The sequence below is a fragment of the Stenella coeruleoalba genome, assembly GCF_951394435.1.
Source record: "Stenella coeruleoalba genome assembly, chromosome: 10".
In the NCBI taxonomy this organism is placed as follows: Eukaryota; Metazoa; Chordata; class Mammalia; order Artiodactyla; family Delphinidae; genus Stenella; species Stenella coeruleoalba.
The window spans coordinates 74,317,828-74,344,549 of NC_137156.1; the positions used below are offsets into that span (position 1 = coordinate 74,317,828).

At 45.0% G+C, this 26,722-nt stretch overlaps 1 protein-coding gene across 4 annotated transcripts in view; it reads right to left on the reverse strand.

Annotated features, from left to right (window-relative positions):
• The window catches only part of FAM107A (family with sequence similarity 107 member A), a 79,714-nt gene that overhangs the window by 14,212 nt on the left and 38,780 nt on the right, over positions 1–26,722 (reverse strand). Inside the window, exon 2 of one of the 4 annotated variants that reach the window (XM_079933334.1) lies at positions 23,993–24,056. The exons of 1 other annotated variant lie outside the window; for it this stretch is intronic. In XM_079933334.1, coding sequence (XP_079789460.1) covers positions 23,993–24,056 — 64 coding nt within the window. Of the gene's footprint in view, positions 1–4,457; positions 5,674–21,900; positions 22,451–23,992; positions 24,057–26,722 lie in introns of those variants that run through there. 2 more of the 4 variants (XM_079933335.1, XM_079933336.1) reach the window with 2 other exon arrangements.

A 26,722-nucleotide genomic window follows, 5' to 3' on the forward strand; every position in this document is an offset into this window, starting at 1 on the left:
TGGCTTCACAGGCGAATTCTATCAAACATTTAGAGAAGAGCTAACACCTATCCTTCTGAAACTCTTCCAGAAAGCTGCAGAGGAAGGAACACTCCCAAGCTCATTCTACAAGGCCACCATCACCCTGATGCCAAAACCAAAGATATCCCAAAAAAAGAAAATTACAGGCCAATATCACTGATGAACATAGACATAAAAATCCTCAACAAAATACTAGCAAACTGAATCCAATAACACATTAAAAGGATCATACACCTTGATCAAGTAGGTTTTATCCCAGGGATACAAGGGTTCTTCAGTATCTGAAAATAATCAGTGTGATACACCAATATTAACAAACTGAAGAATAAAAAACATATGATCATCTCAATAGATGCAGAAAAAGCTTTTGACAAAATTCAACACCCATTTATGATAAAAAACTCTAGAAAGTGGGCACAGAGGGAACCTCCCTCAACATAATAAAGGCCATGTATGACAAACCCACAGCAAGCATCATTCTCAATGGTGAAAAACTGAAAGCATTTCCTCTAAGATCAGGAACAAGACAAGGATGTCCACTCTCGCCACTTTTAGTTAACATAGTTTTGGAAGTCCTAGCTGTGGCAATCAGAAAAGAAAAAGAAATAAAAGGAATCCAAATTGGAAAAGAAGAAGTAAAAGTGTTACTGTTTGCAAGGTGACATGAGACTCTACACAGAAAGTCCTAAAGATGCTACCAGAAAACTACTAGAGGTCATCAATACGTTCAGGATACAAAATTAATGCACAGGGCTTCCCTGGTGGCGCAGTGGTTGGGAGTGCGCCTGCCGATGTGGGGGGCACGGGTTTGTGCCCTGGTCCGGGAGGATCCCACGTGCCGTGGGGCGCCTGGGCCCATGAGCCATGGCCGCTGGGCCTGCATGTCCAGAGCCTGTGCTCTGCGACAGGAGGGGCCACGGCGGTGGGAGGCTGGTGTACCGCAAAAAAAAAAAAAAAAAAAAAAATTAATGCACAGAAATCTCTTGCATCTGTACACTAACAACGAAAGATCAGAAAGAGAAATTAACATTCCCACCCATGGCAATTTACAAATTCAGTGTAATCCCTATCAAATTACCAATAGCATTTTTCACCAAACTGGGACAAAAAATTCTAAAATTTATATCGAAACACAAAAGACCCCCAACAGCCTAAGAAATCCTGAGAAAGAAAAGTTGAGCTGGAGGAATCAGACTATACTACAAGCCTACAATAATTAAAACAGCATGGTACTGGCACAAAAACAAATATAGATCAATGAAACAGGATAGAAAGCCCAGAAATAAACCCACATACATATGGTCAACTAATCTACAACAAAGGAGGCAAGAATTTACAATGGCGAAAAGACATTAATAAATAGTGCTGGGAAAACCGGACAGCTACATGTAAAAGAATGAAATTAGAATACTCCCTAATACCATACACAAAAATAAACTCAAAATGCATTAAAGACCTAAAGGTAAGACTAGATACTATAACTCTTACAGGAAAACATAGGCAGAACACTCTTTGACATAAATCATAGCAGTATCTTTTTCAATCCGTCTTTTAGAGTAATGACAAAAAAAAGAAACAAATGGACCTAATTAAAGTTAAAAGCTTTTGCACAACAAAGCAAACCATAAACAAAACAAAAAGACAACCCACAGAATGGGAGAAAACATTTGCAAACCATGCAACTGATAAGGGATTAATATCCAGAATTTACAAACAGCCCATGCAGCTCAATATCAGAAAAACAAACAAGCCAATCAAAAAATGGGCAGAAGACATAAACAGACATTTCTCCAAAGAAAACATCAGATTGCCAAGAGGCACATGGCTCTTCTGATGACCCTGGAGGTCCTACAGCTCCTCCCCAGAGGCTCCACACATGTCAGCCCAGTGCCAGACAAGGCTCAGCTAGGATCACTAATTTCTCCCAGGGTGAGTTCATCAGGCCACTGGGGCTGATGAACTATGTGGCTAATGCTAGGGTGGCAACTTTGAAACCAAACACTGGTGCCCTGCTGGCCACAGGAGAGCAATAAGGAGAGACAGAAGGGAAGTAGTGCTGATGGAGACCTAGGTCCCAGTTCATCCTGAGGATGGCTATGGGACCCTAAGCTAAGGCTTAGTGTCCCTTTTATCTGCCTTTCCCCTGCCCTGGTGGTTCTGGTTTTGTCTTTGATGGCATCAATTATAACAAATGACACATGAGGCAGTAAAGCAAAGTGGTTTAGGCAGATGTTTTGGAGGCGTCAGACTGCGTTTGAATCATCATGGTACCCCCTTCCTAGCTGTGTGACGTTGGGCAAATAGCTTAACCTCTCTGAGCCCCTTTACAGTGGGAATAATGGTAGAATCTATTCACAGGGCTGTTTGGAGGGTGAAATGATATAATGCGCAAGATATGGTTAGCCCAGTGCCTGGCAGTGATACTCCTCCTGTCCTGAGGGGACCTGTGTTGAGCACTTGACATTTGATGAAGGCTCACTCACCTGCATCTGGATCTCACAATCACCCCAGGAGGCAGCCAGTGGTACTGTTTTATTATTCCCATTTTCTAAATGAGAAAACTGAGGCTCAGAGAGGCCAAGATACTTGTCCAAAGATACACAAAATAAATGGCAAAGCCAGAACCTTTAGACCCCAGATTCAGTGCTCTTTCTACCACTCCACTGTCTTCTAGGTGCAATGCATCTTTCAGTCAACAAAGCAGGTTTACATCCCTTTTCTCTCTGCACACTTGAGAAACCCCAATAAAGAGGCAGTGTGAGCCCATTATATAGATGAGAAAATGGAGGGCGGTAACTGGAGTACTCCTCGCCCTCTCACTGGGGAGCCCCAGCCAGGCGCCAGCTGCTTTGGGTTTAAGCCAGAATCCACAGGCCTGTCTGCCCATGGCTGGTTTCTGTTAGGAGGGGGCCCAGCTGATGGTGTTTCCTCCCGAGGGTGTTGGTCAAAGTCTTCATTCCTCTGCCCTCCCTCCCCCTGCCCTTGTTCCTTATTACTGTTCAAGCTGCTGCGTTTAGAACACAAGCAGGGATCTTCTTGGTTCAACATTTCATGGGGTGGAGGGGCAGAGGAGAAGAGATCCTTTTAAAATAACTAGTGACCAAAGAAAAGAGGCATTCAGTAAAAGTGACAAGCGTGGCCACAGGATTTCCTAACCCTTCTTGCTTTTTTCCTCCCAGTGGGGAAAGTACCCATTTGTATTTCACTGGCCAGCAACCAAAGAACAGGGTATCTGGGAACCTGCTCCACATCTCCAGCTGCCTGTGGCCAATGCCCACAAGCCCCTGTCAGAGCTGCTTGTTCACTGGGATGCAACCTCCCCACACCATGAGAAACTGACTCGAGACAAACTTCCTGAACCTGTTGGCTTGGGTCCACTGTGACCCCCTAGTTTGTGAGAAGGTCTGGGTGGGCATTCAGGGTTTCAAGTCAATTCCATAGCAGAGTCCCAGGCTGGACATGGAAGGTCGCTAGCGAGGCTGGTGGGGAGTATTGTGCAGCTAGCCAGGGAACAGTGTCAGCAGATCAGATATTCGTGCTGGCCCACCAGTGGCATGATGCCAGCCACTCCACTTGGCAAATGCCTCCAGGGGGAGATCCCGGCAGGACTTAGCACCAACAGAGCTAAGAGCCACTCAGGATCCAGGTTGACCAGAGACACAGGTACTGGGGCTGGCTCACAACTGGGAAACCACTGGGTTTGGTAGCAGTTCAAAAAAGTGACACACCCAATCCTATAAGCTCTGATTTTTGGCCCAATACCAGCCTCGCCTCATACTGCAAAGTGCTAAAGCCAAATCCACCAGGAAGGCAAGCAGGTAACACGTTGCCGTGCACTCACCACGTGCCATGTACTGTGCTCAGCATTGCAGCCGTATTTCATGAAATCCTTACAATAGACTGAGGAGATGGGTACTCTTGAGACCCCTTTTTACAGATGAAGAAGCTGAGGCTCCAAGGGGTCATGTAATTTTCCCAGATCCCACAGCCAGCAAAGAAAGGCTCTAGAGTCTGAGCCAAGCTGCTTGACCAGTTTTCTCTCCACTGTGCCACCCGCAACACTCTGGCATTTTATCTATCAGTTCTTAAGAGAATTACAACTGCTGTACTGTATGAAAATAGACTTAGGTGAGGTCACATCATGCATGAATTCAGAGTCATCTGAGCATTTAGAAGAAAGAGATCAACCAGAATGGTGGGCTGAATCTGGGCACTCCCTGCACTTCATCTCCTATCCTTTTCCCAAACCCAGGGTGCCAGGGGGCACCACCAAGTCATTTTACAGAGAGAGGACATAGCACAGGTACCTGGGCTCAAAGAGCTCTGCTCCCCTGACAGCCCACCTGGTGCTCCGAGGCTGCCCTCCATCCCCCACACCTCCTCCCTGCACTGCACCCAGCTCAGCAGCAGGTGAAAAAGAAAAGAAACCGTCTTACTTCTCAGCTGTGCCTGTGCCATTGGGAAGGGAACTCGGGCGCAGTGTTGCTGGGTCCTCACTCCACCAGAGTTCCAGACTAGCAAGGAGGGCCGCCTCCAAGGGCGGTTCCTAAAGCCCTGGGGATGAAACGTGCCACCAAGTGAGGCAGCTCCACATTCCTGTTTATTCTGGTATCAATAAAAAGGAACTGTTACTATAGTAACGGGTATTGCACTTGGTACTTGGCCACTTCCCTGATGTGGAACACCGTGTCCAGGCCACATGCCGGGGAGGCACAAATAAATACTGATTTTGTCAGACTGTTGAGGAATAAGAACGCGCCAAGCTTTGTTCTGAGCGACCTAGCTCATGTAGAGGCATTTCCCTTGTTTCTAATGGGAGAGTCAGCAAGAATGCATTCTGGTATTTCCCTGATGGAGAGGGAGCCAAGCTTCCTGCCGCAGTGTTCAACTCTTCAGGAGAAAATGGCTCTCAGTGCAAAAGGAGGGGAAACTATGCTGGGTCAGGTCCAGGGCATCCACTTGTGGGCCAGAAACTCCATCCATGTTATTTACACGTTACCCTGAACTTCATCTGAACATCAGACAGGAGCCAACAGGACGTTGCACAGGAGAGAGCGGGGCAGTAGAAGCTGACCGGCTCTGGGCCAGGCTGGTCCTCGTGTAATTCCCTGCTCGGCTTGGGCACCAGCCCCTTTGGCAGCCAGTTAACACCCCTGAGCCTTGGTTTCTGTGTTTGTCAAATGTGGAGAACAGGGTGATTGAGAGGAAACACAGATGATATGACATTTGTGAAAGCATGTAGTCAATGCTCAGCAAGTAGGACTCTTCCTACAGAGAGAGCTGGACTCAATGTGATCAGAGGGCAGGGCCCCAGCATGCAGCACTGTGCTTGGCAGAATCTGTGTTCCATAGATCTTGGTTCAATAAGTCAATGTGTGAGTCTGAAAATAAAGAACGTGTGTAGATGCTGAAGGCCAACATGGGTACTTACAGATAACAAAGGGATTCTCCTAATTTCAGAATCAGTGTTCACCTGAAAACGTGGAAGTGTTTTCTGGCTTTTGCTGTCATTCTTAATCCTCTAGCAAGGAAGCTGGCATCTACCAGTTAAACTTGGCCCTCTTCCCACCTTTACTGCCTCGTGAAGAGCCTTGGTTGGCTGGGAAGTGATTAGGCCCAGGACATACATCAAGTATGAATGCAGGCATTAAAAATGCAATTTTGCTTCTATAAATATATTAGCAAACTGAATTCAACAACACATAAAAAGGACCATACACCACTATCAAGCTGGATTCACTCCAGAGTCACAAGGATGGTTCAACATATACAAATCAATCAATGTGGTACACCATATCAACGAAAGACAAAAACCATATGATCATTTCAATAGATGCAGAAAAAGCATTTGATAAAATTGAACATCCATTCATGGTAAAAACTCTCGCCAAAGTGGGTATAGAGGGAACATATCTCAATAATAAAAGCCATTTATGACAAACCCACAGCCGATATAATACTCAACAGTGAAAAGCTGAAAGCTTTCCCATTAAATTCTGGAACAAGAGAAGGATGCCCACTCTCACCACTTCTATTCAACACAGTATTAGAAGTTCTAGCCATGACACTCTGATGAGAAAAAGAAATAAAAGGTATTCATATCAGAAGGGAAGAGATAAAATTGTCGTTATATGCAGATGACTTGATACTCTATATAGAAAACCCTAAATACTCCACACAAAAACTATTAGAACTGATAAATGAATTCATCAAGGTAACAGGAGACAAGATTAACATACAGAAACCTGTTGAATTTCTTTACACTAACAATGAAATATCAGAAAGGGAAAGATTAAAAAAATCTAATTTAAAATCGCATAAAATAAAAAGAGACCTGGGAACAAACCTAACCAAGGAGGTGAAAGACTTATAGGCTTAGAACTATAAAACATTAATAAAGGGAATCAAGATGATTCAAAGAAATGGAAATATGTCCCATGCTGTTGGATTAGTAGAATTAATATTCTTAAAATGTCCATACTACCCAAAGCGATCTACAGATTTTTTTTTTCTATTTTTTAGCCGCACTGCATATGAGGGATCTTAGTTCCCTGACCAGGGATTGACCCCATGCCCCCTGCGGTGGAAGTGCAGAGTCTTAACCACTGGCCCACCAGGGAAGTCCAGCAGTCTACAGATTTAATGTGATCCATATCAAATTACCCATGACATTTTTCACAGAACAAGAACAAATAATCCTAAAATGTATATGAAACAGCAAAAGACCCAGAATTGCCAAAACACTCCTGAGGAAAAAGAACAAAGCTGGAGGCATAACTCTCCCAATACTACAAAGCTGCAATAATCAAAACAGCATGGTATTGGCACAAAAACAGACGTATGGATCCATGGAACAGAATAGAGAGCGCAGAAATAAACCCACACACCTATGGACAATTAATCTTCAACAAAAGAGGCAAGAATATACAATGGGGAGATGACAGTCTCTTCAGCAAGTGGTGTTGGGATAGCTGGACAGCCGCACGTAAATTAGAACACTCCCTCACACCATGCACAAAAATAAACTCAAGCTTAAAGACTTAAACACAAGACATGACACCATAAAACACCAAAAAACTCACAGAAAAAAACAGACAAAATGTTCTCTGACATAAATTGTAGCAATATTTTCTTAGATTAGTCTCCTGAGGAAAAAGAAAAGCAGAATCAAGATGGCAGAGGAGTAGGACGTGGAGCTAATGTATTCCCACAGATACATCAAATATACATCTACAAGGGCTTCCCTGGTGGTGCACTGGTTGAGAGTCTGCCTGCCGATGCAGGGGACACAGGTTCGTGCCCCGGTCCAGGAGGATCCCGCATGCCGCAGAGCGGCTGGGCCCGTGAGCCATGGCCGCTGAGCCTGTGCGTCCGGAGCCTGTGCTCTGCAACGGGAGAGGCCACGGCAGTGAGAGGCCCGCGTACTGGAAAAAAAAAAAAATACATCTACAAGCGGAATGATTCGCACAGAACATCTACTGAATGCTGGCAGAAGATCTCTGACTTCCGAAAGTGCAAGAAAACCTCTATGTAGCCAGGTAGGACAAAAGGAAAAAGAAACAAAAAAAAAAAAAGAGGGAAAGGAATCAGAATGGGACCTGTGCCCCAGGGAGGGAGCTGAGAAGGAGGAAATGTTCCCGTACCCTGGGACGTCCCCTCACCAGCGGGGAGATCAACCTGGATGGAGGGGGAGCCTCGGAGGAGAGCACAGCAACCGGTTTGTGGAAGGCAAGATGGAGAGTGACCTGCACAGATGGTCAGTATCACTGCCCTGCGCCCCGCAGCCTGAGACACTTGTCTGCCGCTGTGGGCAGGGTTTGGGTGCTGAAGCTTGGGCTTTGGAGGTCAGACTCAGGGAGAGGACTGGGGTTGGCTGCATGGAGACAGCCTGAAGAGGCTGGAGTGTGGAAACTGAGGGTGCACTCGGAAGAAGCCTGGGCCCTCCAGAGAGGCAAGCCATCATGTTGGAGGGCATGTGAGAACGGGGGCAGGACTGCCATAGGAGCTTCTTTCCCTGTGATCACTCTCTCAGGCAATAGGACACTACCTACCTGAGCTCTGGAGGTGGGTGCAAGCTGCCACCACCTGTGTGGTGGGTTCCAGAGGTGGGCATGGCCATGGCCGCTGCTAAGAGACCTGCAAGTGGGCTTTGGTCACTGTTCCTGCTGTCCTGGGAGGGCACGGGCTGCTGCCACCGCCACTAGAAGAGCCAGAGCAGGTGCTAGGAGACCCAGAAGCAGGCACTAGTCACTGCCCTTGCCGTCTGGGGAGTGTGCACGGGTGGCAAAGAGGCGTCAGCCACTGCCTCTGCTGTCTCAGGAGTGTGTGGGCCATCGTTACTGCTGGGAGGCATGGCAGTGGGTGCCAGCTGCTGCCCCTACTGTCCCAGGGGCATGCAGGCCACTGACACCTCTGGGAGACCTGCACACAGGTGCCAATCACCACCTCCACTGTACCGGGAGTGTGCATGGGGCCGCTGCACCTACACACCCCATATCAAGGGGATAACAGCCAGCACACACTGAGGAAAGAGGCATCAAGCATCCAAACTAAAAGCAGCCCCTCGATTCCAGACAAGATGGTGGAGTAGAAGGAGTTGAGCTCACCTCCTCTCATGAAAACACCAAAATCACAAAAAACTGCTGAACAACCATTGACAAAAAAGACTGGAACCTACCAAAACACATATGTTACATCCAAGGACAAAGAAGCAGCCACAATAAGACAGTAGAAGGGGCACTTCCGTGATATAATGAAATCCCATGCCTATCAGGTGGGCAACCCACAAACTGAAAAACAATTATATTTCAGAGGTTCACCCACAGGAGTGAGAGTTCTGAGCCCCATGTCAGGCTCCCCAGCCTGAGGGTCTGGCACTGGGAGGAGGAGCCCCCAGAGCATTTGGCTTTGAAGGCCAACAGGACTTGAATGCAGGAGCTCCACAGGACTGGGGAAAACACAGACTCCACTCTCGGAGGGCGCACACAAGATTTTATGTGCACTGGGACCCAGCACAAAGCAGTGACTTCACTGGCCCCTGTGCTAGACCTACCTGTGGGTCTTGGAGTGTCTCTTGGGGAGGCGGGGGTTGGCTGTGGCTCACTGTGGGGGCAAGGACACTGGTGGCAGAGGCCAAAGGAATATTAATCAGCATGAGCTCTCCCAGAGGTTGCCGTTTTGGCACTGAGACCCGGCCTCACCCAACAACCTGCAGGCTCCAGTGTTGGGATGCCTCAGGCCAAACCACCAGCAGGGGGGTAACACAGCCCCACCCATCAGTAGACAGGCTGCTTAAAGTTGTACTGAGCTCACAGGCACCACTAAACATACCCTTTGACACAGTCCTGCCCACAAGAGGGACAAGACCCAGCTCCACCCACCAGTGGGCAGGCACCAGTCCCTCCTACCAGGAAGCTTGCAGGAAGCCCCTGCGCCAACCTCACACACCAGGGGCCAGACACCAGCAGCAAGAGGAACTACGATCCTGCAGGCTGGAAAGGAGACCACAAACACAAAGTTTGACAAAATGAGACAGCAGAGAAATTATATATAGAGAGAGAGAGAGGGAGAGAGGGAGAGAGAGACTGCTATATCAAAAGCTCATGGTAAAAAAAAAAAAAAAAAGCTCATTGTAAGCACAAACCAAAAATCTACAAGAGATACACACACACAAAAAGAAAAAGCAATCCAAACACAACACTAAAGATAGTCATCAAATCACAAGAGAATAAAAGAGGGAGAAAAAAGACCTACAAAAATAAATCCAGAACAATTAACAAAATGGCTATAAGAACATACATATCGATAATTACCTTAAATGTAAAGGGATTAAATGCTCCAACCAAAAGACGTAGACTAGTGGAATGGATACAAAAACAAAGCCTGTGTATATGCTGTCTACAACATACCCACTTCATATCTAGGGACACATACAGACTAAAAGTGAGGGGATGGAAAAAGGTATTCCATGCAAATGGAAATCAAAAGAGAGCTGGAGTAGCAATACTCATATCAGACAAAACAGACTTTAAAATAAAGACTGTTACATGAGACAAGGAAGGACACTACATAACGATCAAGGGATCAATCCAAGAAGAAGATATAACAATTTGTAAACATATATGCACCCAACACAGGAGCACCACAATATATAAGGCAAATGCTAACAGCCATAAAAGGAGAAATTGACAGTAACACAATAATAGTGGGGGACTTTAATAACCCACTTACATCAATGAACAGATCATCCAGACAATCAATAAGGACACATAGGCCTTAAATGACACATTAGACCAGATGGACATAATTGATATTTATAGAACATTCCATCCAAAAGGTGAAGAATACACATTCTTCCCAAGTGCACATGGAATGATCTCCAGGATTGATCACATGCTGGGCCACAAAGCAAGTCTCAGTAAATTTAAGAAAATTGAACTCATATCAAGCATCTTTTCCAACCACAATGCTTTGAGATTAGAAATCAATTACCGGAAGAAAAACTGTAAAAAACATCAACACATGGAGGCAAAACAACATGCTACTAAACAACGAATGGATCACTGAAGAAATAAAGAGGAAATAAAAAAATACCTAGAGACAAATGAAAATGAAAGCATGATGATCCAAAACCTATGGGAAGCAACAAAATCAATTCTAAGAGGGAAGTTTATATCAATACAATCTTACCTCAGGAAATAAGAAAAATCTCAAACAAACAACCTAACCTTACACCTAAAGCAACTAAAAAAAGAAAAACAAACAAAACCCAAAGTTAGTAGAAGGAAAGAAATCATAAACATCAGAGCAGAAATAAATGAAATAGAGATAAAGAAAACAATAGAAAAGATCAATGAAACCAAAAGCTGGTTCTTTGAGAAGATAAAGAAAATTGATAAACTTTCAGCCAGACTCATCAAGAAAAAAATCAATAAAATTAGAAATCAATAAGGAGAAGTTGCAACTGACACCACAGAAATACAAAGGATCATAAGGGACTACTACAAGCAACTATATGCCAATAAAACGGACAACCTAGAAGAAATGGACAAATTCTTAGAAAGATACAACCTTCCAAGACTGAACCAGGAAGAAATAGAAAATATGAACAGACCAATCACAAGTACTGAACTTGAAACAGTGACTTACAAACTTCCAACAAACAAAATCCAGGACCAGGTGGCTTCATCACAGGCAAATTCTATCAAACATTTAGAGAATAGTTAACACCTATCCTTCTAAAACTCTTCCAAAAAAATTGCAGAGGAACACTCCCAAACTCATTCTATGAGGCCACCATCACCCTGATAGCAAAACCACACAAAGATATCACTGATGAACATACACTCAAGAATCCTCAACAAAATACTAGCAAACCAAATCCAACAACACATTAAAAGGATCATACACCATGATCAAGTGGGATTTATCGCAGGGTTGCAAGGATTCTTCAATATCTGAAAATCAATCAGTGTGGTACATACACCACATTAAGAAACTGAAGAATAAAAACCGTATGATCATCTCAATAGATGCAGAAAAAGCTTTTGACAAAATTCAACACCCATTAATGATAAAAAAAAAAGTTGGAATAGAGGGAAGTTACCTCAACATAATAAAGGCCATATATTGCAAACCCACAGCTAACATCCTTCTCATTGGTGGAAAGCTGAAAGCATTTCCTTAAGGTCAGGAACAAGACAAGGATGTCCACTGTCACCACATTTATTCAACATAGTTTTGGAAGTCATAGCCATGGCAATCAGAGAAGAAAAAGAAACAAAAGGAATCCAAATTGGAAAAGAAGAAATAAAATTGCCACTGTTTGCAGATGACATGATACTATTTACTATTTAGAAAATCCTAAAGATGCTACCAGAAAAGTACTAGAGCTCATCAGTGAATTTGGTAAAGTTGCAGGGTACAAAATTAATACACAGAAATCTCTTGCATTCCTATACAGTAACAACAAAAGATCAGAAAGAAAAATTAAGGAAACAATCCCATTTACAATCACATCAAAAAGAATAAAATACCTAGGAATAAAGCTACGTAAGGAGACAAAAGACCTGTACTCTGAAAACTATATGACATTGATGAAAGAAATCAAAGATGACACAAATCGATGGAAGGATATCCTGTGTTTCTGGATTGGAAGACTCAATATTGTCAAAATGACTGTACTACCCAAGGCAATCTACAGATTTGGTGCAATCCCTATCAAATTACCATGGCATTTTTCAGAGAACTAGAACAAAAAACTTTTTAACTTGTGTGGAGACAAAAGAGACCCTGAATAGCCAAAGAAATCTTGAGAAAGAAAAACAGAGCTAGAGGAATCAGGTGCCCTGACTTCAGACTATACCACAAAGCTACAATTATCAAAATTTTATGGTACTGGCAAAAAATCCAGAAATGTAGATCAGTGGAACAGGACAGAAAGCCCAGAAATAAGCCCCATGCACCTATGGTCAATTAATCTACTTCAAAGGAGGCAAGAATATACAGTGGAGAAAAGACAGTCTCTTCAACAAGTGGTGCTGGGAAAACTGGACAGCTACATGAAAAGAATGAAATTAGAACATAACACCATACACGAAAATAAATTCAGAATGGATCAAAGACCTAAATGTAAGGCTGGATACTATCAAACTCTTAGAGGAAAACATAGGCAGAACACTCTTTGCCAGAAATCACAGCAATATCATTTTTGATCCACCTCCTGGAGTAATGACAATAAAAACAAAAATAAACAAATCGGACCTAATTAAACTTAAAAGCTTCTGCACAGCAAAGGAAACCATAAACAAAATGAAAAAGACAACCCACAGAATGGGAGAAAATATTTGCAAACAAAGCAACCAACAAGGTATTAGTGTCCAAAATATACAAACAGTTCATGCAGCTCTATGTCAAAAAAACAAACAACCCGATCATAAAATGGGCAGAAGATCTCAGTAGACATTTCTCCGAAAAAGATATACAGATGGCCAAAAAGCACATGAAAAGACGCTCAACATCACTAATTTTTAGAGAAATGCAAATCAAAACTACAATGAGCCATCACTTCACACCGGTCAGAGTGGCCACCATCAAAAAGTCTACAAACAATAAATGCTGGAGAGGGTGTGGAGAAAAGGAAACCCTCCTACACTGTTGGGGGGAATGTAAATTGATACAGCCACTATGGAGAACAGTATGGAGGTTCTTTGAAAAACTAAAAATAGAAATACCGTATGATCTAGCAATCCCACTCCTGGGCATACATCCATAGAAAACCATAATTCAAAAAGATACACGCACCCCAGTGTTCACTGCAGCACTATTTACAGCAGCCGAGACATGGAAACAACCTAAATGTCCATTGACAGAGAAATGGATAAAGAAGATGTGGTACATATAGACAATGGAATACTACTCAGCCATAAAAAAAGAATGAAATAATACCATTTGCAGGAACATGGATGGACCTAGAGTTTGTCATACTGAGTGAAGTAAGTCAGACACAGAAAGACAAATATATGATACCACTTATATGTGGAACCTAAGAAAAAGGGTACAAACAAACTTATATACAAAACAGAAGTAGAGTCACAAATGTAGAAAACAAACATGGTTACCAGGGGATGGGGGTGGGAGGGATAAACTGGGAGCTTGGGATTGACATATACACACTACTATACATAAAATAGATAACTAATAAGAACCTGCTGTATAGCACAGGGAACTCTTCTCAATAGTCTGCGATGGCCTATATGCGAAAAGAATCTAAAAAAAAAAAAGAGTGGATATATGCATATGTATAACTGATTCACTTTGCTGTACACCCGAAAGTAACACAACATTGCAAATCATCTGTACTCCAATAAAAATTAAAAAAAAAAAAAAAAAAAAGAGTGAAATGTTGCCATTTGCAGCCACATGGATGGTCCTAGAGATTATCATACTAAGTGAAGTAAGTCAGACAGGGAAAGAGCAGTATTATATTTGGGTTGGCCAAAAAGTTCATTTGGGTTTTTCCTATGATGTTACAGAAAACCCAAATGAGCTTTTTGGGCAACCCAATATTGTTGGGTTAAATGTGGAATCTAAAAAGTAATACAAATGGACTTATTTACATAACAGAAACAGACTCACAGACACACAAAAGAAAATTATGGTTACCAAAGAATGAGGTGGGGTGGGGGGACAAATTAGGAGTATGGGATTAAGAGATACACACTACTATATTTAAAATGGATAAACAATAAGGATTTACTGTATAGCACATGGAACTACATTCAGTATCTTATAATAACTTATAATGGAAAAGAATCTGAAAAAGAATAGATTTATGTGTACATGTATTCAGCCATATTATATGTATAACTGAATCACTTTGCTGTACACCTAAAACTAACACAGTATTGTAAATAAACTCTAAAAATGCAGTTTTGATCCTCTCTGGCCTATGTTATTCATTTAACCAACATTTATTGAGTACCTACTGTGTTCCTGGCACTGTTCCCAGTGTAAATGAGACAGTATCCCTGTGCTCAGGTAACCTACTTTCAAGGTGGGGTTCAGACAAAAAAATAAGGAGACAGACAAGAAAATGTAGAGCTGCAATGAACACTGTGATGAAAGCAAGACTGGGCAAGGCGCAAGGGAGGGACTGGGAACTTAGGTAGGGTGGACAGTGGGGAGGCGACATTTTAGGGAGGCTGGAATGGTGAGGAGGAGAGCATTCCAGAGAGTGGGAAGAGCTAGTGGAAAGGCCCCAGCGAGGGAAGGAGCTGGGCATGATGGAAGGAGGCCGGTGGGGTGGAGTGCGGGGTATGAGGGAGATGGAAGGAAGAAGGGGCAGGCAGGTCTGCATGACCTGGGAGCTGTGGCCAAGCCCCCCATTCTGGAGCCACTTCAATTTGCAGGGTCCCAAATCCTCGAGTTGTTTCTCCTTCCTAATTGTTTCTCTTAACGTACTTTGAATGGTGCCTCCCGCAGCTCCCCATCCTGCTGTGGCTTAACTTCACTGAATTCTGATGGTGGAAGACCGCAACCGAATTCTTGTCAAGCACTCTTCACTGCCTCTGATCCCCACCCACGTGTTGTCCTGCTGTGCAAATGACTAGTACTTGGGGCATGTCCCAGGGCCCACAGTGGCTTGTCTGAACCAATCCCAGTGTCCTCTGACAGGTGGTGGAACAAGACGGATCCTTGGGCGGGAGGACTCTGCTCACCGCCTGAGGCAGACAGACCCCACAGTCGCTCTCACTCCAGAGAAGCAGACTCTCAGTCCTCATACCAGCCATGTCCTCCATCCCCACTTTGTGTTCCCTTTCTTGGAAGATTCTGATGGCAGCCCCAGAGCAATTGAGAACCAAGGAGAGCTGGGCAGGAACCCCGCAAGGTTGGGTGCCATTTTCCCCAGGCAGCTGGGACTCACTGTACTTCTTCCACTAAAGCTCTTCTCATGGTCCAACCTGTGCACAAACCCACCAGCCTCACCCACCAGACCACCAGCCTGAGGGCCGGGGCCTCACCTTATTCCTCTTAGTATTCCTGTCCCAGTAGCAAGGTGCTCAATAACTAGTATTGACTTGCAGACACCAGAGATGTTGATGTCCCTGAGCTTGTGACAGCATCATCTTGCTGTGTCTGTGCACGTGTGTGAGCACGTGTGTGTGCGTGTAACTGTATATGAGGTCAAGCCACCATTTCTCAAGCCATACCCCATCAGTAAGAAATTATGCTACGGCCCATAATGGGATGCCATCAATAGCACATCTATTTATTACCCTAAAAAGATGTCTTCTACATGTTTGGTGAAAAATCAAAGAGCAAAATCATATATAGTCTGATTCCTCTACCCTTTTTTTTCCAAGATAAAAAAGTTAGTATATGCATAGAGAACCAACCTGGAGGCATATACACTGAACTGTTAATGGAAGTCAGTTCTAGACCAACGTATCTCAAATGTCATTACTAGCCTTCAGTCGGAATGAGGGTTAAAATGGAATTACTGGGTCATGTTTCTGGATCGCTGTATTAGAATCTGTGAGGGAGGGGCCTAGGAGTCTGGAATTTTAACATGTCCCCAGGGGATCTGCTTACATTTAGGAGTCTGAGCACCACTATTCTACAGCAGAACATTACAGGCCTTTATCCTTTGTCCCAATATTTCTGTAACGTTTGTAGCTTAAAAAAAAAAAAAGCATACATTTCTTTTGTTATCAGAACAAAACAATAAAGGTGAAAAATATGGGAAAGAGCAACCTTTTCCAACCAAGCATAGTTAAAAGTCACATCTGGTTCAGTCATGTACATTTTGCATATTGGAAAATAGAGGCCTTTTGGTCAAATGAGGCTTTTAAGAGTTTACTCCAGGTAATGGCCAAATTCAACCCCAGGTCCTGCCTCCTGCCTTGGTCTGTGTGGCTTTTGACGGAGGCCCTCTCATTCTCCCATAAGGAAGGACTCTGGACTGCAGGGGCCTGAGGATCCGAATTTTTGCTCAGCCCCTGGAGGAATGAAAGGGGATCCTGGAGGCTGAGCACACCTGTCCCACACTCCCCTCCTGTCCCTCTGAAGTTTGTTTTCTTGGGAGCTAGAGGAGCTAAAAAGAAGGGGGTAGTGAAGACCAGGAGAGGCATTCATGTGTGGAAGCTGAGGAATTTTCCTGTAGCTATAGTGGGCTAGGGCTGCAGCTTGCATTAAAAAACTCCCAAAACCTCTTTTCCTTTAATTTTTGCTCCCCCTTTCTCCCAGCTGACAGGCACCTGCAGCAGCTTATCTGGGCCTACAAACATCAGACAAAAAGTTTCCATGGCAACTCCAAACTTCCTCCTCAGCCCTGTATTCAGTCTAAATCTCCAAGGCCCCTTTTCAAGGCCTCAATGAGGTTTCTGAGAAGCCACCCACAAAATAGCCTTAGGATCCAACCTTCCCCCACCCCCAACATGCTCTTTTCAAAGGACATGGCAGGAGAAGCTGTACTGGCAAGAAAACTTGTCATGGGATCCGTGGAGAGTTTATAAAAGGAATGAGCGTTGCCTTTACAACGAGTTCGAACCAGGAAGAATTTACCCGGTGGAGGGATTTCAAGCATGGAAACAGGAAAGTGCAAGGGAGTGGGGAAGAACCAAGAGTCTTATTTCAGAAAGCTGGCTCTCAACCCAGCTGCAGTCAGGCATGGTTAATCTGGTCTCTTAGCTGCAGAAGGACCCTGGGGTGCCCCCGACCTCCAGCATATTTGAATTCACTTGTAGCTAGACAAAATATGGACAGTAGATCGAGGCACGGGGAAAGGGATGTGAGTATGTGAGTGGGTGTGTGTAGAGGGGAACCTGGGCAGACCATGGCTTGTCAAGCCAAGCAAACTTCCATAATGCCTGGCAGTGGGGTTGCCAGATGTAGCTAACAAAAATGCAGCATGTCCCTGCATGTAAATCAATGAAGCTAGAACACGCCCTCACACCATGCACAGAAATAAACTCAACATGGCTTAAAGACTTAAACATAAGACATGACACCGTAAAACAACCAGAAGAGAGCATACGCAAAACATTCTCTGACACAAATCGTACCAATGTTTTCTTAGGCCAGTCTCGCAAAGCAATAGAAATAAAGACAAAACTAAACAAATGAGGGACCTAGTTAAACTTCAAAGCTTTTGCACAGCAAAGGAAACCATAAAAAAAGGGAAAGACAACCTACAGAATGGGAGAAAATATTTGCCAGTGATGCAGCTGTCAAAGGCTTAATCTCCAAAATATACAAACAGCTCATAAAACAACAACAAAATAAACAACCCAGTTGAAAAATGGGCAGAAGATCTAAGACATTTCTCCAAAGAAGACATACAGATGGCCAGTAGGCACATGAAAAGATGTGCAACGTCACTAATTATTAGAGAAATGCAAATCAAATCTACAATGAGGTATCACCTCACACTGGTCAGAATGGCCATCATCAAAAAGCCTACAAATAACAAATGCTGGAGAGGGTGTGGAGAAAAGGGAACCCTCTTGCCCTGTTGGTGGGAATGTAAGTTGGTGCAGCTACTATGGAAAATAGTATGGAGGTTCCTCAGGAAACTAAAAATAGAATACCATATGATTCAGCAATCCCACTCCTGGGCATATATCCAAACAAAACTATAATTCAAAAAGATACATGTATCCCTATATTCATAGCAGCACTATTCACAGTAGCCAGGACCTGGAAACAACCTAAATGTCCATCAACAGATGAATGGATAAAGAAGATGTGGTACATATATACAATGGAATACTACTTAGCCATAAAAAGAACAAAATAATGCCATTTGTAGCAACACGGATGCAACTAGAGATGATCATACTAAGTGAAGTAAGTCAGAAAGAGAAAGACAAATACCATATGATATCACTTATATGTGGAACCTAAAATATGACACAAATGAACCTATCTACAAAACAGAAACAGACTCACAGACATAGAGAACAGACTTGTGGTTGCCAAGTGGGAGGGGTGGAGAGGGAGGGATGGACTGGTAGTTTGGGGTTAGTAGATGCAAACTATTACATATAGAATGGATAAACAAGGTCCTACTGTATAGTACAGGGAACTATATCCAATCTCCTGGGATAAACCATAATGGAAAAGAATATAAAAAAGAGTGTATATATGGGTAAAAAAAAAAAAATCAGCATGTCCAGTTAAATTTGAACTTCAGATAAGCAACAAATAGTTTTTTAGCATAAGCATACCCATATAATATTTGAGACACACACTAAAATAATATTCATTGTGTATCTGAGATTCAAATTTAACTATTTTATCTGGCATCCCTACTTGGCAGGCAGCAGTGGAAGCTATGACCACCCTTCTGGGTGCAGAGAAGCACAGTTGCTGATGCCCACAGGCCTCTGGGGAGGTGTCCCTCAGTCCATGCTGCAGAGAGATGCTTCCCTCCCTAGCAGGAACCTGGGCTGAGCTCCAGGTAGGAAACGAGCCTCAGGTGGACCTTTACTACAGCACTGCATAGCTTACCAGGCATGGCCAAGCATGAGTTATTCCCCAGAGGTGACCCTTCCATCTTAGTGGTTAAGAACATGGGCTCTGGTGTCAACCCAGATACCGATCCTGGCTCCACTGTTGGGTAGCTAGGTGACCTTCAACTTCCTGTTTCCTCGTCTCTAAAATGGGGCATTCTTTTGAGGAATAAAGGAGGTATGACACGGGAAGCCCTTCACACAGTGCCTGCCACAGCGTCAGTGTTCCAAAGTGGTAGCTGTTATCTCAGTAACCCATTTAAAAACAGTAAGATTTTTATGCAAGTGAAAAAAAAGGGGATTAAAAATTAGAGTCAGTACAGTCTCAGCAATGTGAACCACACAACCCCACACAAGTATCGCACAGCAAAACTGGAAGGAGCCCTCCCCTGATGTTACCAGTGGTGCTCATGGTGAGTGCGATTACGGGTAAGGCTTCCCCCTCTTCAGTCTCCATTTTCCAGAACATTCATGGTGAACATGTATTACTTTAATACTAAGAAATTATTTTAAAATAACGTGGAATGAAAAATTTTCTAGAAGCATTATATTACTTGTTGCATGCTTCCAGGCTATTGTAAACGAACATGGCTGCCGTCTTGGGTTTGATTCTATAATCCCATCCTTGGGGGCTTCTAAAAGAAGGAGGCTCTTGCCTCTTTCAATAAATGGCCCAGCTGGCTCCTCACGCCACTCTTACTTCTTGCTCTTCCTTGTGTGAGACAGCCAGAGTAGTGGCTCCAGAGGCACATGGCCCTGGGTTTGGATCTCAGCTCCACCCTTGACTGGCTGTGTGACCTTAGACAAGTCAAGTTACCTTCTGAGGCTCCGTTTCCTCATGTTTTAAAATAGAGGTTAATAGTACTTACCTCCCTGAGAGGAGGGACTTATCGATTTAATTTATCAGCACATCCCTGTGCCTCGCATAGGGCTTAGTGCATAACAGTGGTCAACAAATATTGGTTAAATGAATAAATGAATGAAGTTGATGAGAAGACAGATCTACAGTATTTGTCAGAGAGAGTGGCAATAGCTAGTGACCAGCAATCATTTGCCATTATTACTATTCTCAGAAGACGGGCAGACTTCGCATAGATGGACCAAAGTTTGAACGTGCTTTCTTCATGTTAGTGGGATAGAAGAGTTCCTGTAGCAGGACCCTGGCCATGCTGCTTGAGCTCTCCGAGCCTCAGTGTCCTCATCTATGAAATGGGGATGACAATCAGCAGTGACTTTGAAGGATTGTGAAGACTGAGTCAGTAGCACAGTGCAAGCGGTCCCTCCATGAGGCCCCAGTAACCAGCCTCTGCTGCCTTCCTGACTTACAGCTGTGTGTGGTACAGTTGCCGGGCAAGCATGTGGCCCCTGGAACGACTCTGGTATGTCTGCTATTCTGGCTGTGTTGCGAGTGGAAAATGTGACTGTTTGAGGGAGCCTCACAGCTGCAGTTCCAGGTTAGAGGGAACACAGGATCTTCAGGTTAGAGATCCCCTATTCTCATCTTAGTGAGAAGAAAGTAACTGGATAGGGACACCTAGGAAGGGTGTTTGTAGGGACATTTCTGGAGCTGAGGTTTGAAATCAGCCTCTCGAATTATCGAGCTCCTCGCTTCCTGCCTGCCCTGGCTCAGCCAAGGTTTAAGATACCCCGCTCCAGGAAGGCGCCGCCAGTCCTAAAGTCTTGCCTAGACCGTGCTTTTGGACTTAGAGAACCGTTGTTTCAAAGCTCCCAAGCAGTAACTCCGCGGCAGGATCTCCCCGGGGCGGGGCCAACCTAAGGAAGAAACGCCAATCGGTCCCAGAGCCGACTACGTGCGGGCGGCGGGCGAGCGCCGCTCCTGCAGGCCCGCGGCCAGCGGCTCCGGCTCGCCTAGCGCTTTCGGCTGCAGGCGTCAGTGGGCAGGACTACCGGGTGGGGTAGGTTCCTTGCCCAAGGCAGAGGTTAGCTTGCCTCGGGAGCCCAAGGCCCTTGAGGTTTTCTAATCACACACCCCCAGCTGGCAGGGAGCCGGCAGGAGACCGATTTTCACCCCCTCTGAACGTCTCTCTCCAAGCACAGAGTCCGGAAGGAAACACCCCAGATGCTTACTGCGGGCATGATTTTTCTTCTTTCTACATCCCTGTACGTACCAAATTATTTTCACACTGGCCCTATATTATTTTCGTTTCATTTTCCTAAATAAACTATTGTCCAGAGTAGAAAAGTAGTATGTGCTTACTGCAAATGAGTAAAAAGACAAATTAAAAAAACACTTATCCAACTCGCATCCTCGAAAACAATCACCAGGTGTTTCTTTCCAAATCGTTTTCTCCTTAAATGCATACCTATAGAAAACCCGTTCCTCACCTTCCTGTAACTTGTTCCCCCCTCGCCCTTTCCCCTCACTGGACATTGGAAGTCCTTCACCAGCGGGCTTGCGCTTCTTTACGCCCCACCGCGCGCTACCAGTCTTACCCATGTCCGTTCTCCCACGCCTACCAATGCCTCCTTCCCCCACTTTGTGTGAGTCTCTGCTTAAGGGGCTGGCCAGGAGGTGGAAGCTTGCGGGACTTTCGTAGTCAGGGAACACTGAGTGTGCGTATGTGCGCGCGCACCGCAAGTTCATATAAAGGAATAAAGCAATATATCTAATAAGGGTAGATCCCCAAAAGGACGAATGTAGGAAGGAATGAAAGTAAGGAAAGAAGAAAAAAAGTAATTAAAAAGAATGAAAGAACGGAGGATGGAAGGAAAGGAAAGGAGGAAAGCAGACCAGTAAAGAAGGACCGAGGCGCCCTGCTAGCCAGGGGCTGAGGGCAGTGCTCCCGCCATGCCCTCCTCGCGCTCTCCCGGAGGCGGGGGGCCGGGTAGACTTGCCCCCACTTACCGGACCTGAGCAGCACGGCCCGGTAGAGGCCGGTGGCCTCGCTGGGCCCCCGGACCCGCTCGCTCAGCCTCTGTGCCATGCGCCGGTGCACGGGTCTGCGGAGCCGGCACTGCAGGCTGGGAGCGCACCGCGGAGTGCAGTCCCGGGTCGGAGCGCAGTCCCGGGTCGGAGCGCCTCCGTGACGGTGACGCTGCCCGAGAACCAAACCCCGCCGCGGATCAGGTTACAGTGGCTGCCAGAGGGCCAGGCCCAGAGGCGCCCGCGGGGGAGGGACAGGGGGCAGGGACCAGGTAGGTATCCCTGCCCAGGCAGCAGACTGGGCGCGGATAAGCGTCTGGCATGAGGACTCCTAGCTTCAGGGTTCCAGGGCCAAGGTGAGAACCCGGTGTCCTGATTTCCAGCCTCGGTCTCCTACCTACTCTTCTCTATTTCCCTGGCCGCTGGCCTTGTTGAATGCTACAAGCGGGTGTGGGGTTCTGAAGTGCCACCCCTGGGATCAGGTCCAGCGCCACTAATTAATAGCTGTGTGACCCTACGATTTAGTTATCTATTCTCACAGAGCCTCAGTTTTCTCATCTGTAAAATGGGGATAACCATGGTACTCATCTCTCAGGTATGAGGGTAACCAACACATTATCTGTATCTCTAAGCACAGTGGCTAGCACAGAACACTATATATTGGTATTTTTTTGAAAAGTGTTCCAAGGCATCCTGTGGTGGGTGACACTGAGAAGCGGGGGCTTTGCTGGGGGAAGAAAGTTAGGATGGGAAGCCCGTGGGATTCCACAAGACTGATTTCTCTGGCTTTGTGAAATTCCTTTAACATCCAGAAATGGGAGGACCAACCAAGAGTCTAAAGGTGGAGGGGCAAAGTCAAGCAGATAGTTTGGAAAATATAAGAAAACAACAACTTTGATTATCTACCCTGTGTCTGGTGCTGTGCTAAGTTTCTTCTAAAACAAAAACTAATGTTCATGTGCTTTATGTCCTATTTTGTTTCATCTTCACAATCCTATGAATTAGGGCCTATTAGTTTTCCAATTTACAGAAGAGGAAACAGGCTCAGAGAGGTTAAGCAGTTTATCTGAGGTCACACAGTGTGGAGCTGTCATACAAACTCAGATGGTCTGACCTCAGAAATGGGCCACTCTGTTGCCGCTCCGTTATCTTATTTACTCTTCACGAAAACACTGAAAGGTAAGTATGTTAACATGAATGTAGGAATCCCATCCAAGATACCACCTTAGAGATGATGTAGTTGAGACTCAGGGAGGTGAGGTGGCTTGCTCATGCTCAAAGAGCTAGTTAGAGGAATCAACACCCAGTTCAGTTCTCCACCCATAAAACCAATGCCCCTGAAATCTATAGACTGCTCTCCACACACACCGCCAGCGCCCCCCGGAGCTGTCCAGGGTACTGGATGGCCTCTGTTTAAGGCTGTGTCTGTGGATCAGTCTTGAGCTGGCTGCCCGGGCCTTGGCCACACAGTACCACCTCCCTCTGCCTCTGTGTCCTCTCCAGCCTTGGTGCCACCTAGGCCAGCTGCCAACCAAGTTGTCTCTGGCTCTCCCTTGAGCACTGCCCAGGCCCAGCTTCTGCTCTGACTCAGAGGTCCCTGTCATCACACAGAATCCCAAGGACCAAAGTGACACACTTTGATCTTTGGATACCTCGGTCCTTGGCCAGACTGATCATGTTTCTTATCAACAACCAGCCACCACGAGTGCCAGGCACCATGCCAGACATTTGGCATTCACTATCTCATATCCATTCTTCAAAGGATGAAATTATATCTAATGTACCATTCATCTCATTTAACCCACTCTTTGATCAAGCATGGTTATGCCCCTTCTAGAGATGAGGAAAATAAGGCTCAAGTGACTTGCCCAAGATCACATAACTAGTTAGTAGTGGAGAAGGAATTTGAACCCAGATGGTGCCAAAGCTTTTACTGCAGGAGGAAAACCAAGCCAGCTATTGAACAAGGTGCGGGTTTAGGAAAATTATGACTGAGGAATGTGCTTTGACAGAGCATTACCAAAAGATTAACTCTGGTTGCATCCCCAAGGAATTCTAGGCGGGTCTGACTTACCTGATCCATTTAGTCTCTGCTTCTCATTTTCATTATGAAATATGGCCCCAGGAGAGTATTCTTTCTGTGAACAGAAAGAAAGTAGGTGGAGGTGAGGACCCTCTGTTCCTTGCCAGGGGGAGGAGTGAAGAGATATTCAGAGTGACCCTGGCCAGGGTCAAAGTCCTCTCCAGAGAAACAAAGTACTATAGTCCTTGGAGTGTGAGTGTGAGTGTGTGTGTGTGCGTGTGTGTGTGTGTGTGCATCATTTGTGAGGCTCATGCTCTTTTTTTTAAATGACTATTTTTTAGAACAGTTTTAGATTTAGAGAAAAATCGAGAAGATAGTAGAGAGAGTTCCTTATACTCTGCATCCAACTTCTGTTATTTCTCTCTTATTAAAATCCTACATATATGTAGATGTACATGTACATAGTATGGCATATCTTTTCTAATTAAACTAATTATTAAACTGTTAACTAATTATTAACTAAAAACATCATTATTATTTTTTTGAATTCCCCCCAATTCATGATGGAAATCACTTTATTGAGTCTGACTGGGTGTGAGGATGCCTATTTTTTTTTTTTTTACTTTTATTGGAGTATAGTCGATTTACAATCTTGTGTTAGTTTCAGGTGTACAGCAAAGTGAGTCAGTTATACATATACGTATATCCACTCTTTTTTAGATTCTTTTCCCAATTACAGAATATTGAGTAGAGTTCCCTGTGCTATACAGAAGGTCCTTATTAGTTATCTATTTTTATATATAGTAGTGTATATATGTCAATCCCAATCTCCCAATTTATCCCACCCCTGCTTACCTCCTGGTAACCATAAGTTTGTTTTCTACATCTGTAACTCTTTGTTTTGTAGATAAGTTCATTTGTACCCCCTTTTTATAGATTCCACATACAAGCGATATCATATGATATCGCTTATAACATTATTATTAACTAAAGTCCAGACCTTATTCAGATGTCCTTAGTTTTTACCTAATATTCTTTTTCTGTTCTAGGATCTATCCAAGATACCACATTACATTTAGTTGTCTTATTTCCTTAGGCTCCTCTTGTCTGTGACAGTTTCTCAGACTTTCTTTGCTTTTGATGAACTTGACAGTTTTGAAGAGTACGGAGAGCCACGTTCTGGTATGTGAGATCTCATCCACACTGTTTCTTCTACCTGGATTGCCTTTTCCCTGCCTTCCTGGCAAACTCCTCATGCTTCAAGAGCAATTTCAGAAGGCTTCAGGGTCAGTGTCATTTCTTAGGCACCTTTTCTTCTCCCTCTACTCTGTCATGACTTGAAAAACAACTCTAAGCCAATGATTCCCAAATGTTTATTTCGAATTCAGACTTTCACTCTGAGCTTATTTAAACTTTGTCCAACAGGCTACTTGACATGTCCCCTTGAAAGTCTAATAGGCCCAACTCACCAGAGCCCAAATGGAATTCTTGACCACTCCAGCCCCCAACCTGTTCCCCCTCTGTCCTCCCATCTTAGCAAGTGGCCCCATTCCAGCCCTGCGGCTCAGGCAGGAGTCTGGGGTTTGCCCTGCCCTGTCTTCCTGCAACGCCATAGTCCTCAGCTCACCCAGCTGCCTCCTGGGATCTCTTCAACCCACCTACTTCTTCCAATGCCCCCACCCTAGCCCACGTGCCTCCCCACCCCATGCCTGAATGTCTGCAGTAGCTTGCCCTCCTTCAAACCATTCTCCTCACAGATTCCAGAGCAAGCTTTTAAAATGTAACACAGACTCTATCCGGCCCTACTCAAACCACACTTTGTTCCTTCCCTTTGCACTTGGAATCAAACTCACCTGCCTTCCCCCTGACCTTCAAGGCCTCTGCAGCCTGTCCCCTCCCTGCCAGCCTCTCAAATCCCATTTATTTGCTCCTCCACATGTTCAAGGACTTGGGATGCCTCGGTGAAAATAGACAAAGGTCCTTGACCTTGTGGAGCTGACATTCTAGCGAGGGAGATAGACAATGAGCATAATGAATAAGTAGATGGTGTGTTAAAAGGTGATAGGTACGTGGAAGAAGGAAAGTTAGAGTTGGAGAGGAGTGGGAAGTGGTCAATGGGGGCAGTGCGCGGTAATAAATGACTGCTGGGGGGGCCTCATTGAGAAGGCGAGACGCGAGCACAGACTTGTAGGAAGCCGGGGAGTTAGCAACACAAGTGTCTTGGGGAAGCAGGTCGCAGACAGAGGAAACAGCTAGAGCAAGAGTCCTGAGGCTGGAGTGTGCCAGAAGTTCAGGGAACAGCAAGGTGGCCAGAGTGGCGGGAGTGGAGGGAACGCAGGGACCATGATAGGAGGGAAGGTCAGCGAGGAAACGGGGCCGCCTCCCTCACACCCCACACTCCAGCCACCGGGAACCACTTGGGCTCCCTGAAAGCCATGCTGTCTCTAACTTCCCCACTTTTTCAGAAGCTGCCCCTCTACCCAGGGGGCACTCCCCAACTCTGCCTGGCTATTCCTTTTTATCCTTTAAGTCTCTGCTGAAATGCCACTTCCTCAAGGAAGTCCCCCTTGATCACATACATGATCCCACAGCACCCCAGACTGCCCTTATATTAATAGTCACCACTCAGTTGTGATTGTTTGAGCCCTGTCTCCTCCACCAGACTGTACTCGCCTTGAGGGGGAGCTGGAACCTGTTCACAGCTGTCTCCCCAAGGCCTGATCCAAAGCTGGGCTTGGACTGGATGCCCAGTAATGATTTATTAAAAGAACGAATGAAGTG